The sequence below is a fragment of the Cibotium barometz genome, chromosome 48 (genome assembly GCF_041138505.1).
Source record: "Cibotium barometz isolate CiBa-2024 chromosome 48, ASM4113850v1, whole genome shotgun sequence".
NCBI lineage: Eukaryota > Viridiplantae > Streptophyta > Polypodiopsida > Cyatheales > Cibotiaceae > Cibotium > Cibotium barometz.
The window spans coordinates 14,253,592-14,267,095 of record NC_141093.1 but is presented as its reverse complement, the minus strand read 5'-3'; the positions used below and the strand labels follow the sequence as shown (position 1 = coordinate 14,267,095).

At 49.5% G+C, this 13,504-nt stretch overlaps 1 protein-coding gene across 3 annotated transcripts in view; it reads left to right on the top strand.

Annotated features, from left to right (window-relative positions):
• Positions 1 to 12,548, top strand: part of LOC147610844 (pentatricopeptide repeat-containing protein At1g19720-like) — a 25,191-nt gene extending 12,643 nt beyond the window's left edge. For 2 of the 3 annotated variants that reach the window (XM_086785465.1, XM_086785467.1), the window contains one exon: positions 9,800 to 12,548. In XM_086785465.1, the coding sequence (XP_086641591.1) occupies positions 9,879 to 12,143 (2,265 nt within the window). In that variant the 5' untranslated portion in view covers positions 9,800 to 9,878 and the 3' untranslated portion in view covers positions 12,144 to 12,548. The remainder of the gene's footprint in view (positions 1 to 9,799) is intronic. The other variant, XM_086785464.1, reaches the window with a different exon arrangement.
• Positions 12,549 to 13,504: the final 956 nt, after the last annotated feature.

Here is a 13,504-nt window from a genome sequence, read left to right as displayed (position 1 = left end):
TGAAGGTCGGGGTCTCCTGCGAGGGCAGGCCTTGGCCATGTGGCCGACCTGCCTGCAGATAAAACACTGGTTCGGGAGCCCCGAAAACTCCACTCTCTGATCAATCCATCCCCCCCCTATCCTAGTTAGCTGAATGACCTTCGGAAGGGACGAGTTGTCAGGAACCAAAACTCTGACCGAAGGTAGCCCAGCTGCTCTAGCCACCACTGAAGCTACTGTGGGGCCAGTCTCAAGCACCGAGCCCACCAATGCTCCTAGCCTAGAGAGGAGAGGAAGGTACTCACGGCGGAGTCCAGGGAAGCAAACTGTAACATGGAATAGGCGCTCTTCCTGCTCGGCCGCTGCTGGGTCAAAGCCATGCTGCCAAGGTCTGAAGAATGCCCGAGCGCCCCTGATGTCAAGGGGACTCATGGCTAGGACCTGGGCCACGCTCTGGGCTGTCTCAAACTCAATCTGGTAGTGTCCACGGCCCAGTAACTGAACGTCCAGGATCTTGTCCACATCTGCAAGAAGGCGGGCCTGGAGAAGATCCCGGATCTCCCCTCTGCTGGGGCGAGTGCCGACTATACGGCAGATGGTGGAATGTGCTTGGAGGCGTTCCACCTCTGCGGCGAGGCTCGCTTCCTCTTCTGGCGAAAGAGAAAGCCTGATGAGGGTATCCTCAGAAGCGAGCGAGGGGGCTGCGGAAGAGTCCCTCTGAGGTGGGGCGGGAGGAGCCTCCATCAGAGTCTGAAGCTATGTCGAAGGCAGAGCGAATGCGGAGAGTCCTGCAAGAACCGAGCTGCACACAAAGGGCGGAGGGGGAAGGCGGAAGGCAAAAAACCCAGGGGACGGAAAAAAAAGGAGAAAGAAGGGGAGGGGGGTAAGGCAGCGGCGAAGAAAAAACCGGGGGGGGGGGGGGGGGGGGGGGGGGGGGGCAACGCGAAAGGGGGGGCGAGGCACTGAAGAAGGGAGGGGGCGCGAAGGAGAGGAGCAGGGGGCGGCGGGCGCTACAGTGCTGGGGCGGGGGGCGCAAGAAAACCAGGCCGGGGGGGGGGGGGGGAGCATATGCGAGGGCGGCAGAAACACAGGGCAGGCGGGGGGGGGGGGGGGGACGCGAGGGCGGGAAGGGGGGGAGGGCATGCAGGCAGCAGCGCGAGAGGGGGGGGGGGGGAGCGGAAGCTTCAGCGAGCGATAATAGGAAGCTTCAACTTTGCTTGTGACGAAGGCTGCCTTGTCTCAAAGGAGTTTGAGATGACCGATTTTAGGCTTACTCCACTTCTTCTTGGGATTGGAGATCTGGCAGGCCCAGAGGGGGTTTTTTGTTTCTCAACAGCGGTATGTTCATGAGTTGCGTGAGGCCTTTGGGATGGAGAACTGCAACCCTATCACGTCGCCGATGGACCCGAACACGAAGCTGACAGTGAATGATCCTTGTGAGCTAGTTGATGCCTCTCTCTACCGAAAGCTGGTTGGTTCATTGATCTGGTTGCTGAACACCAGGTTGGACTTGAGCTTTTCTATGGGGCTGTTGAGCTCATTCATGCAGACGCGGTTGAAGTCTCATTGGGACGCAGGATTGTGGATCTTGCAGTATCTACAGGGTACGAAGAAGGATCTTGGACTCTTTTACACAGGAGGGGGGTTGAAGGATGGAGTCTGACTCCAAGGTTGGAGTGACTCGGATTGGGGAGGAGATCCAAATACGAGGAGATCCACATCAGGCTACAGTTTTTCCCTCGGCTCAGGAGCGGTTTCACGGAGTAGTCAAAGGCAGCCAACTATTGCCTTGTCATCGACAGAGGCGGAGTACCGAGGCTGCTTGTGGTACTGCTTGCGAGGTTGTGTGGCTGCGGAGGTTGCTTTGCGAGATTGGGTTGGAGCCCACAGTCATCTAGTGCGATAACCAGAGCTGTATAGCTATTGCTCGGAACCCGGTCTTCCATGCTCGGACCAAGCACATAGAGATACAATATCAATTTGTTCGTGAGAAGCTCTTGGCTGGTGACATCTTGCTTCTTTATTGTTCGACGGAGGACAATGTGGTGGACCTCTTCACGAAGTCTCTACCTCAGGCTATGCTCCGACGGCACTCCAGCTCACTGGGGTTGGTTCCACATCCAGGAGCTGAGAGGGGGTGTTAGCAGTCATCTCCTGTTTGTATATTTACACCAGGGCCTCTGTTGTGGGTGTGCCTGCCCGATTTAGGTGTTTTCTCATTTTTCTCCACTCTCCATATTTTTCCCTATTTTTTTCCTTGGTGTGGAGGGCTGTACAACTGCCCTGCTACCCCCGACTTTCCCTGTATGCTGGCCGACTGTCTAGTGCTGGCCGACAGGTGTCTGGTGCTGGCCGATTGGAGGGAGCTTGTCGTGGGCAGTTGTAGATGTTGTCGGCTGTTTTTCAGTTGGCCGATTGGTTGCCTGGGGCCATATAAAATGGTCCCTTGCCCCCCACACTCTACACATTGTATTCCAAGATTTTCTTGTGTATATAGCAGAGTTATACGCTTCTCTCTCTCTCTCTCTCTCTCTCTCTCTCTCTCTCTCTCTCTCTCTCTCTCACTCTCATTTTTATTTTCTCTCTCTCTCTCTCTCTCTCTCTCTCTCTCTCTCTCTCTTGCCTTGCTCGCGCTTCGCGCTGCTGGCGTAGCGTAGCTGGGTACGTGCGACACCAACAGCAGCGCAATGGGCAGGCACAAGTGGTAGCAAGGGGCGGCGCTCAACGATGGGCAACAAGTGCTAGGTGTTCGCCCTCTGCCTCGCTGCTGTTTTTCGCCATATGTGCGGTCCAGGTTGGTGGATATTCTTGTAGACGTGAGCACACAGAAGCAAACACGGCGCTGCACAGTCAGCAGACACGGTGATGCACAGTGGCGGCGATAGCGCTCACTCAAACACCAACAACATAGACACACAACTTCTGCGCAGGTGCTTACCAAGTTTCGGTTGCAGACAAATAGGACTGCTGGAGGTGCCTGGGTTTGCAAGTAGTGCAGAAAGCATAGAAGGGACGGCTGGAGGCCTATTGGCAGGCTGCGCAGGTGCAAACAGTAAGGTGTAGGAGGTACAGTCGGGCAGAAGGTACAGCATCTGCCTCCCTTTTCCCACCCACCCTTGCTCAAGCCCCCAAGGCAGCAACTAGTAGGGGAAAACATGTCTCAACCACTAGAGGGGGAACAGGATGGTGAGACAACCTTTCACACCCCCACGAAGGCACCAAATGCCTACCGCAGAAGATTGAGGGAAGGAATCATGTCCCCTGGCTCACGAAGGTTTACGAAGATGGCCCGACGAGATGAGGCCCTTTATGAGGAGCTACAGCTTCACATAAGGACAGAGATGAACACCATGCGACAGGAGCTTGAAAAGGAATGGACCGAGCATATGCATGCCCAAAGGAAAGTGATATACGAAACGCTGAAGGAAGAGATATATGTCCAATTGAAGGGAGAAATGCAAGCCCAAGTACGGGTTGAAATGGAATTAGCCCAAGTCTTGATGACACGGAAATGAAAAAAGAGAATCAGAAATGGAAGGATGACATGCTCCGAGAGATTGGCACAACAGTTGCATCGTACGAAGACACTTTGAAGACATGTCTGGCTGACCGCGAAAAAGACATCATAGAAATGCAAAACACTTTGGAATCATGTAAGGCAAAAGTGGCTGCAGGTGAGAAGGAAATGCATTCATGGGCTGAAATTGCCCCACTGCCACAAAGAAACAAATTGAGGAAGTCAACCCATGGATTGAAGTAGTAAAAAAACAGAAGGATACACCAGTCAATAAAGTAGAGGTGATGAATGCTACATTTGAAGAGGAAGCCAAGAGACGGGCACGTGCCTTACATGTACGTGTAGTTGGGTGGGAAGATAAGGGAAATCCCCAAGAGGATGCAAAAGCTCTTGCAACAAAAATTGGAGCCACTGATGTACCCATTACCGGAGCATGGCGAGTAGGCAGAGATGAAACCAGGGCGAAGATATTGATCATCAGGTTTGGTGACTTGGAGAAGAAGAAGGCCTTCCTCTCCAAAAGGATGGCCCTTAAGGGGGAAAAGATTTATTTGGATGAGGACCTTACACCGGCACAGATAGCACACCGGAAGGAACACATGCCGCGTGTGCTTGAGGCAAGGAAAGAGGGGAAATGGGCGGTATACAGAGATGGCTGAGTCATCATTACGGAGAGGAGGCCCGCTTGACGGTGCGCGGCCTATGAGACCTTGCGATTCACGGTGTGGAATTGGAACGGAGCCCTTAGAACAGATGCAGGATACTTTGAGGATACTTTCAGACACAGTGATATTGCTATGTATACGGAGACCCATCAGTGCACAAACGAGAGGCTTCCTGACGTCCGGGGTTATAGATGGGAATAAGTTTTCTGCCCTCAGCCACGCACAGTGGGAGGTACCAGAGGATCTGGAGGAGTGGCAATACTTTACAGGGAGGAGCTTCGTGAAAATACATGTGGTACATAGAGATGCAGATGCGAGGTACACGTGGGTCCGAATAGCAGAGAGGGGCTCCGCGAGCTATATGTGGCGGTATGCTACTTTCCCCCAGCCCACTCCAGGTTTGCACCATCAGGAGAGTCACCCTATATACCACTATATGATGATATCATGAGGTTTGCCAGCATGGGAGACATATTACTATTGGGAGACTTTAATGCACGTACAGGCACAGAGCAGACAGAGTTGTATGATACTCAAGAGGCTATGTACCGGGAGATCACGACAGAGGATGTAAGGTTGCAGAGATCAACACAGGATGAGGGGGAGATTTCAGATTATGGCAGGCATTTTCTCACACTTGGGAGTGCACATGGGTTGGTCATATACAATGGCTTATTGAGATGGCAAGGATCAGATGCTCTCACACACTGGAACTCTGAAGGGGGAGCGAGCACAGTGGACTACTTGATGGGATCTCCTTCATTGATACCTGATGTGCGGGGTTTCACGATTTCCAGTAGGCCCATTGGCATAGCAGCCGATCATGCATACCTGAGTTTCACACTAGTAGGTAGATCCCCGAGAGATGGGCCAGCCACTCATCTACCTAGGTACCCGAGATATCAGTTTACACGTGAGACAGTTGGGGTTTATCGGGATGCAGTATCTGATGGCTTGTTCGCTTTAGACCCGCATAGCTCTCTGGACGAGATCACGAGAGGATTGGCAGGTGTTCTACATGCATCCGCCTCATATGCGTTTCCCTGCACTATGATCCCTTCCACCCACCCCCGGCCGTAGCACTGCCCCACAGAACAGTTGGTATGATGATGAGTGTCGTGAGACACAAGCACAGCTACATCGTGAGATTGCCATTGGGTCTCACACACACAGACAGGCCAGGATGATCTTTCGGCGCCTTGTGCGGAGGAAGAAACGAGCCTATCTGGCTAAGCTAGAGGAGGAGATCTACCAACTCTTCCTGGAGAAGGACAACAAGAGGGCATGGAAGATGTTTCAGGAGAGACAGCCTGGTACTCCGATTACTGCACCTGAGGCACGGCATACTTATGCTAGAGAGCTATATGATGCACCAGGACAGCCCCCCAGCCCCCCTCCACTGGGAGCTAGACCGCCTAGCAGCACCTTTTTTACTATGCGGATGGTGCTAGATGCGATAGACAGGTTACAGAATGGAAAGGCACAGGATCATGATGGGCTAGCTGGAGAGCACTTCTCATATGCACGAGACACTTTGGCTCCGCTCATCGTACATGTGTTTAATCGTGCCATTTGTGAGGGTTTCCTGACAAGCTGGACAGAGCATATCATTGTACCACTCTTTAAGAGTGGGGACCCCATGGTACCAGGCAACTATAGGACGGTCATGATTGGTCATTACTTGGCCAAATTATATGGCTCTATGAGAAAGCATGGATGACTCAGTGTTATAATTGTGGTGAATGAGTCATACTAGTCCTTTTTGTGATCCTAGGGGGCCCACCTAGGGACTCTGGCAGGAGAGTCCTCACCGGGAAGCGGGGATGGTCATCTCTAGCGGCTCCAAGAATCTATGGATCAAGCGGCAAATGGAACTCGCGAGCTGCCTCTGCTCCGGGTCGGGCGCCACTGGAGGGCGACGGGAGTGCTATGGACAGGCGGAGGGGGGGGGGTTGCTGGCTCAGAGGAAGAGGGGACCATTGCAGGAAAAGATGAAGGCGAGGGTGGGGGAGGTAGAGGGGGGTGGGGAGGTGGAGGGAGGTGGAGAGGAAGGAGAAGGGAGTGGCTGGGGGAGATCCGTCGAAGAGGGAGGCTGCTAAGAGAGCCTCGCTCGAAAATTTGTGGGGTCACTGGAATGTGAGAACTGGAGGAGGAATCTCGACGGGGAAGCGGCCGCCAAACCGGGGGGGGGGGGACCCTCTCAGTGGACTGGAGGGGGCCCATTGCCGACGAGTGGGTGTTGAGATAAATGCTCATAACGGTTCTCTGACAAAACCGAATCCTCCTCTACTCTACCAGCCTGGCGTGCACGGTGGCGACGCTCAGCTCTAGTAGTCAACTAACGGCCTAGGCGCGGGCCAACCGTCCGCCACTCTCTAGCAGCAAGATTGTCCACGATTGGATCGTGGTGCTCCGCTGCCTGAGAGCCTACCTCTCTCTCTACCCCTTTTAGAGGATTTACACGGGGCCCGCGGGGGGGTGGGGGTGGGGGGGGGCACTGGAGGTTGTCTCTTGGCGTGGGGTCAAGGGCAAGCTCTGGCAAGGTGGCCCATCTGTCAGCAAATGAAACATTGGCTTGGGAGGCCTGAGTACTCCACTCTCAGGATGATGGGGTTGCCCCGGAGGCATGGTATAGATATGACATGAGACACTCTCTCCGGCGAGGCAATACAAATGCGAAGGGATGGAATCCCGGCCGCCCGTGCAAGAGACGAGGTTGTAGTGGGGGAGGGGGATTCCATCACTCTCCCGATGGCTTCACCAATGATCGGGAGAAGAGGAAGGTATTCCTTCCTAAGCATAGTCACAGGAAACGGCCGTTTCAGTCCCTAGAAACATGTTTCTCCGTTTCAAGACCCCAACCGTTTCCATGGCCGTTTCTCGTTTCCCAAGTCATAGTGTCACAGGAAACGGCCGTTTCCACCCCTAAAAACTCGTTTTCCCGTTTCCATTCCCGTTTCTCGTTTTTGGTGACTATGTTCCTAAGGCTTGGGAAGCAGATTGTCACTAGGAAGCCCGACATGCCAGCCAGTGGGTCGGACGCGGGGTCGAAGCCGTGCTTCCATCATGCAAAGAAGGCATGTGCCGTACGCAATGCAATTGGGCTCAGCTGCATGACTCGATCTGATGCCACTGGCGAGTTGAACTCGACCTGATAGTAGCCACGCCCCAGAGGATAAATGTCTGTGATCTTTGTAGTTTCCTGCAAAAGATCTCTGAGTTGTCTGGACGCTGGGTGGCTACCGATAATCTTGCATACTAGACTGGAGCCCTCTAATGATGCAACAGTCATAGTGAGAAGCTGAAGATCCGTTTCCGAAAAGGATAAGCAAGTAACGACAGCCTCGGTCGGGGATGATGGAGCAGCTGCCATGGAGTCTTCCTGATGAGGGTAAAGACCAGAAAAAAGCTGAGACTTGCCCAGAGAAAAAAACCCCCAAGAACTCTGAGAAAGACTGCTTGAGAACGATGGTAGGGACGAGGGAAAAAGGAGGAGAGGCTATGGGGGGAGGAAAAGCGAGCCGGGGGGGGGGGAGAGCAAAGGTGGGGAGCAAGAGCTCATGCTATGCACACAGCATGAATCTTTTTAATGTAGTTTCTATTAGATGATTCACTTGAGCTTGGCATTATGAAAGTTCAAAAGAAGAGTGAACATGAGCTTCCAATACTAATGAACAATGAACTTCTAATGAGCAATGAGCTTCCAATACTCCTCAGTTTACTTTTATTACCTAGTTTACTTTTTTTTTTCCCGTAGTTTACCTCGAAGGTAAGCCCAAAAAAATTTCTCGATTCCATGTCTCAAAAACCAAAAGGTTTACTTTTGGTAGGCGGAGCTTAGAATCGAGCCCGAGACCTCTACTTTAAAGAGCTAAGCTCTAGCCAGTACACTATTACCACCACGTTGTCAATCGTCTTTTTTTATTCTAACACATCCTAGGATAAAGCCCAAGCCCCTAGTTTTTCGTAGTTTATCCTCTCTTTCTTAGTTTACTTTGTGGGTTTACCCTCTCCCTAGTTTACCCTCGTCCCCTAGTTTACTTGCACACACAAGGCCCTAGTTTACTCGACACAGTGGAAAATTATTGTGGCTGACCGTCATCCCGTCATCCCTTTTTTTCGATCCAACACGGCAAAAATGGCAGCAACTAGTCGTCGTCCCTAGTTTACTTTTTTCCCCTAGTTTACTTTTCTATCCAACGCACCAAAAACGGTGGTGGGTCACGCGTGATTTCACAGCCATTGATCCTATTTGTCACGTGCACACCAGTCAGGTGTACAGTGACATGGCATCATCATATGGCATCATTAGTAACATAGATATTATCAGGCATTTAATCAGCATTTTACAGGCATTTTTAGGCATTTATGAGGCAGCCGACTGGTTATATTGGTAATTTATGGAGACATGTACTGGCCGACTGCAGCCCATCTGGCCGACCAGCAGCCTCTCACCCATATATATATCCAGGCGCCTCATCCATTCAGGGAGGAGGGGGATCATCAGTTCAGCCATCATCAGTTAACGCATCAGCATCAGCCATCATCATCAGTAAAACGCAGCCAGTTCAGCCCAACAGGTCAGCGTTTCAGCATATCAGCCTCAGCACCATAATCAGCAAACGCAGCCTCCTCTGGATCATCCTGCGTTTCAGCACAGCATCATCATCAGCAGTAGTTGTAGTTAACGCATCATCATCAGCAGCATAACCAGTAACGCATCAGCATCAGCCTTCATCTTCAGCAAAACGCAGCAGCATACAGTCCAGATTCAACCATCAGGTCTGCGTTTCATCATCCCTTCAGCATACAGCATCTGTTCCCTAAGCCTCCCTTCAGCGTTTCCTTCCAGGAGACAAGGGAAAGAGTGGACAGCAGTTCAGCCCGCATTTACAGCATATAGGCAGCATATTCAGCATTACAGATCCATTTGGATCATCATTGTAACATCTTTCATTCATCTAATATAGCTACATTGCATTGACACATATCTGTTTGTCTCTTAAACATCATTAAGTGCACTTTAGTTAGACTAAGGTTGTGTTTACGACGGTCAAAGACCTCTACATGTCACACTATTTGACAAAGGTCTTAAAGACCCTGGGCCATATAGTGGTGTGATTGGTCAACGGTAGCCTTAAGGGTATTCATTTCAAAATTAAAATTAGAAAGAGGTGGCTCATTTGATAATCGTTTCAATGATGAACTCGTTCAGCCTGGTAATGCCATTTCATGTCATAACTAGCCAATCATTCATGTGGTACGGCTATTCCATGCCATGCATAGGCCAATAAGCTACATGGTGTTGCCATTTCATGTCATAGCTACCCAATCATTCATGTGGTGCTGCCATTCCATGCCAGAAATAAGCCAATCAAGTGCATAGTAATGCTGTTCTGTTCATGGCTAACAAGTCATTCATGATATTGCATTCCATGCCATGGTTAAGCCAATGAGGTATGTGCTCATGCCCTCCACGCCATGAATAAGACAGTTAGATGCATGGTTATCCCATTTCATGCCATGGTTAACCAATCATTCATGCGGTGTTGTCATTCCATGCCATGGTATGAGTTATGTGCTCATTCCAGTCCATGCCATGAATAAGCTACTTAGGTACATGGTAATGCCATTTCAGGTCATGAGACACAACTCATTCATGCGGTATTTTCATTCCATGCTGTGATGCCATCCTATGTCAAATACTGATTCAAGACATGATTCGTAAAGATTCATGTATGGCAGAGATGGCCATCCACACAGAGTCTTTTGAGATAGTAAGCAGGCGATGTGAAGAAGGGAAGCTTGATGCTGCCCTCCAAGCTATGGACCTTATAGTGCAGCAGGGAACCCCTATCACAGTTGACATCCTCTATCGTCTTCTACATGTGTGTATCCACAAAAAAGATCTGGGAGGAGGCAGAAGACTGCATCGCCTGATCAAGAGAGCGAGATTTGAGTCAAACTCTTTCTTGGGGAGCCATCTTATCCGTATGTTTGCCATGTGTGGGAGCTTGGTAGAGGCTGTAGAAGTTTTTAGGAAAATATCTAAACGAAGCGTCTTCACATGGAATGCTGTGATCTCTGCCAACACAAATCTCGGACAGCCTGAGCATGCCATTGATTTGTACCATGAAATGTGCCAGTCAGAGGTTGAACCAAATGGTCATGTTTTTGTTGCAGTCATTAGGGCATGTGCGAATGCAGGAGCCCTCAAACAAGGCATGCTGGTTCATGCCCAGGTGTGTGAACATGATTTGGTTTCTGATTTATACTTGGGAAGCTCCCTTGTTGACATGTATGCCAAATGTGGGAGTCTTGAAGAGGCACTGGCAATTTTTGAGAGTTGGCCAACACGAAACATTGTGATTTGGAACGCAATGGTGGCAGGATATGCCCAGCATGGGTGTACCCATGAGGCTGTCCAGATTTTTCAGCTAATGAAATTGAAGGGTGTTGAGCCCAATGCTGTGACTTGGAATACGCTCATTTCAGGATATATACAGGAAGGCCATGTGGAAGAGGCGTTCCGACTTTCTCAGCAAATGCAAAGTGAGGGGGTGGAACCCAACATTGTAACGTGGAACTCAATTTTTGCTGGATATGTCCAACATGGGCAAGGCCAAGAGGCTCTTGAGTGTTTCCAGCAGATGCAACAGGGAGGGTTAACGCCAAATACCATCACTTTTTTGAGTACTTTGAAAGCATGTTCAATTGTAGCATCCTTGGAGCAAGGACAGAAGATACATACCTGTATTATTGGACACGGTTTTGAGTCGGATAACAGTGTTGGCAATGCCCTTGTTGACATGTATAGTAAATGTGGGTGCCTGCAAAGGGCACGCAAGGTGTTTGAGAGATTGCCTGATAAGGGTATTGTGACATGGAGCACAATGATTGCTGCATACGCCCAGCATGGGCATAGTCAGGAGGCCCTTAAATTGTTTTGTCAAATGCAGCAGGAGGGCATCGAACCGATTACTGTTACATGGAATGCTATCATAGCAGGGCATGCACAACATGGACTGGAGAAAGGGGCAATTCGGCTTTTCCAACAGATGCAGGTGGAGGGTTTTGAACCCGATGTTGCTACATTCAGAAGCATTCTGAAAGCGTGTTCTGGCATTGCAGCCCTTAATTCAGGAAAGCTCATTCATGCCCAGGTTATTGGCACAGAGTTTGAGTGGGACATTCCTATAGGCAATACCCTCATTGCCTTGTATGCCAAGTGTGGAAACCTCAAAGTTGCCCAGACTGTGTTTGCAAGGTTGCCAATCCGAAACGTGGTGTCATGGAACTCAATGATTGCGGCATACGCCTTGCATAATAAGTATAGTTTAGCCCTGCAATCTCTTGAGGCCATGCAACAAGAAGGTGTGAAGCCGGACGACCTTACATTTCTCTCTCTTCTAGCTGCATGTGGTCATTTGGGTCTGGTGGACAAGGGTTGCCATCATTTCAAAATGATGATAGAAGAGCATGGCATCCATCCAAGACCGGCGCATTACAACTGCATGGTGGATCTTCTCAGCCGTTTAGGATGCCTGAATGAAGCTGAAGACCTGCTTCACATCATGCCATTGACATCAAATGCCACGGGCTGGAAATCTCTGCTGAGTAACTGTAAAACCTATGGTGATCTTGCTTTAGGAAATCACTGCTTTGATTCTCTTGTTGGTATGGACTGCGGACATGCAACTGGGTATATGCACATGTCAAGCATGCATGTGGATGCTGAAAGGTCGAACTCTGCCCAGAATATACAGGAGCTCAGAAAATGTGCATTTGCTTGGAAGTTGCCTGGGAAGGCTCACATTGAGTTAGACAATCAAGTCCATGATTTCATAGTAGGAGAAAGAAAACACCCTGAAATTGATGAGGTCTGTGCAAAGTTGAAGAAGCTAACAGATTATCTTAAAGAGGATGGGCATGTGCCACTATTGGACTTGATATTGCAAACATCAGCTGATACGGCTCCATGAAGAATTATCAGCAGCCTATGGATTTGCTAATATGCAGTGCTTCATTCAAACATAAGAGCTCGGGGATGCATTAAGGGGCACTGATGTTTTGGACACATGTGCTCAGGAGGAGATTTGTTTTGAAGAGTGAAAATGGCAGGGTTAAATCTAGGAGAAGCTCAATGAAGGTGATTGCATATCAGTTCATTGTTCCGGTGGCGTCTCGACATTTGACACCAAAAAGATTCGATTTTTGTTACAAGAAAGAAGTCTTTGCAAGGTTTCTAGGTAAGGCCTTTTCCTTGTGTTTGGTGGCATAATCTTTAAGTATGAATCATTTTTCGAAGTGGTAAAGTAGACCTGTCCCTCTGGTCTTTCGAGTGGATAATAATGAGGAGGTGGTTACAGTTATTTATTCTCATCCCTGTGTTGCTTTTCTCATATATGGTTCTGCTTAGGTTATTGTAACTTGGTTGAACACAATGCTAATCAATACACTTAAATACACTTAAGATTTGATGGACATTTGCTCAAATACAAGAAGTGATTTACTGAATTGACAAGAGACACACAATGAGCCGGAACGGCCGACCCCTCCCTCAAATAAAGTATATTGATCTTGGGAGAATCAAGTACATAGTGTCATGGGCATTTCTAACCAGATTTCCATACCAATGCATATGAATACAACATTGCAAACAAGTGGTTGTCGATGTCGACTTGCAATCCACATTGCCCTCTCAAGTGCCCATGTTCCCTACCATCTGCTCTCTATTGTTCCACCAACACATGGTAGCAACAATCTGCAAGAGAGCACGTAGGACAAGAGAACACTACACGGGGTATGTGATCTTGTAATCTGGTTCCTCCCTCCTACTACTTTCCATATTTAAGTATAAAAGCTTACCAATTGCAAGTAGAGTCGATGACAGTGGAAGTCTTCGCGATGGAAGTCCTTGGAGTGATGAGATCTTCGATTTGTCGCATTTCTTCGCGACAAAAGTCTTCAAGAGGATGAAGGTAACCTTGGGAAAGCTTCCCCTATGGTTCAACTTGAGAAAGGAGGGCTGAAATTAGGGTTTTCAGCAAAAAGACCAAAAATTACAGCAATAAAGAGAGCTGTTTTGCTGAATTTCAGTCATTGGGAGTGTGTAGGAGAGTGATTAGCATCCAGAAACACTCTTGGAAGCTTGAGAAACACCTTAGCAAGCTTGGAAATGGAGTTGGGAAGGAGAAAGTGCAGAAAATGCAGCCCAACAACCCTCATGAAGGAGGCGCCAATCTCTAGAGAGAGGAGTAGTGAGGTGGTGAGTTGTCTAGTGTAGGTGGCAGGCAAGTGCTTTGTGGAGCAAGCTAGAGTGGACACATGGTTGGTTACTCCC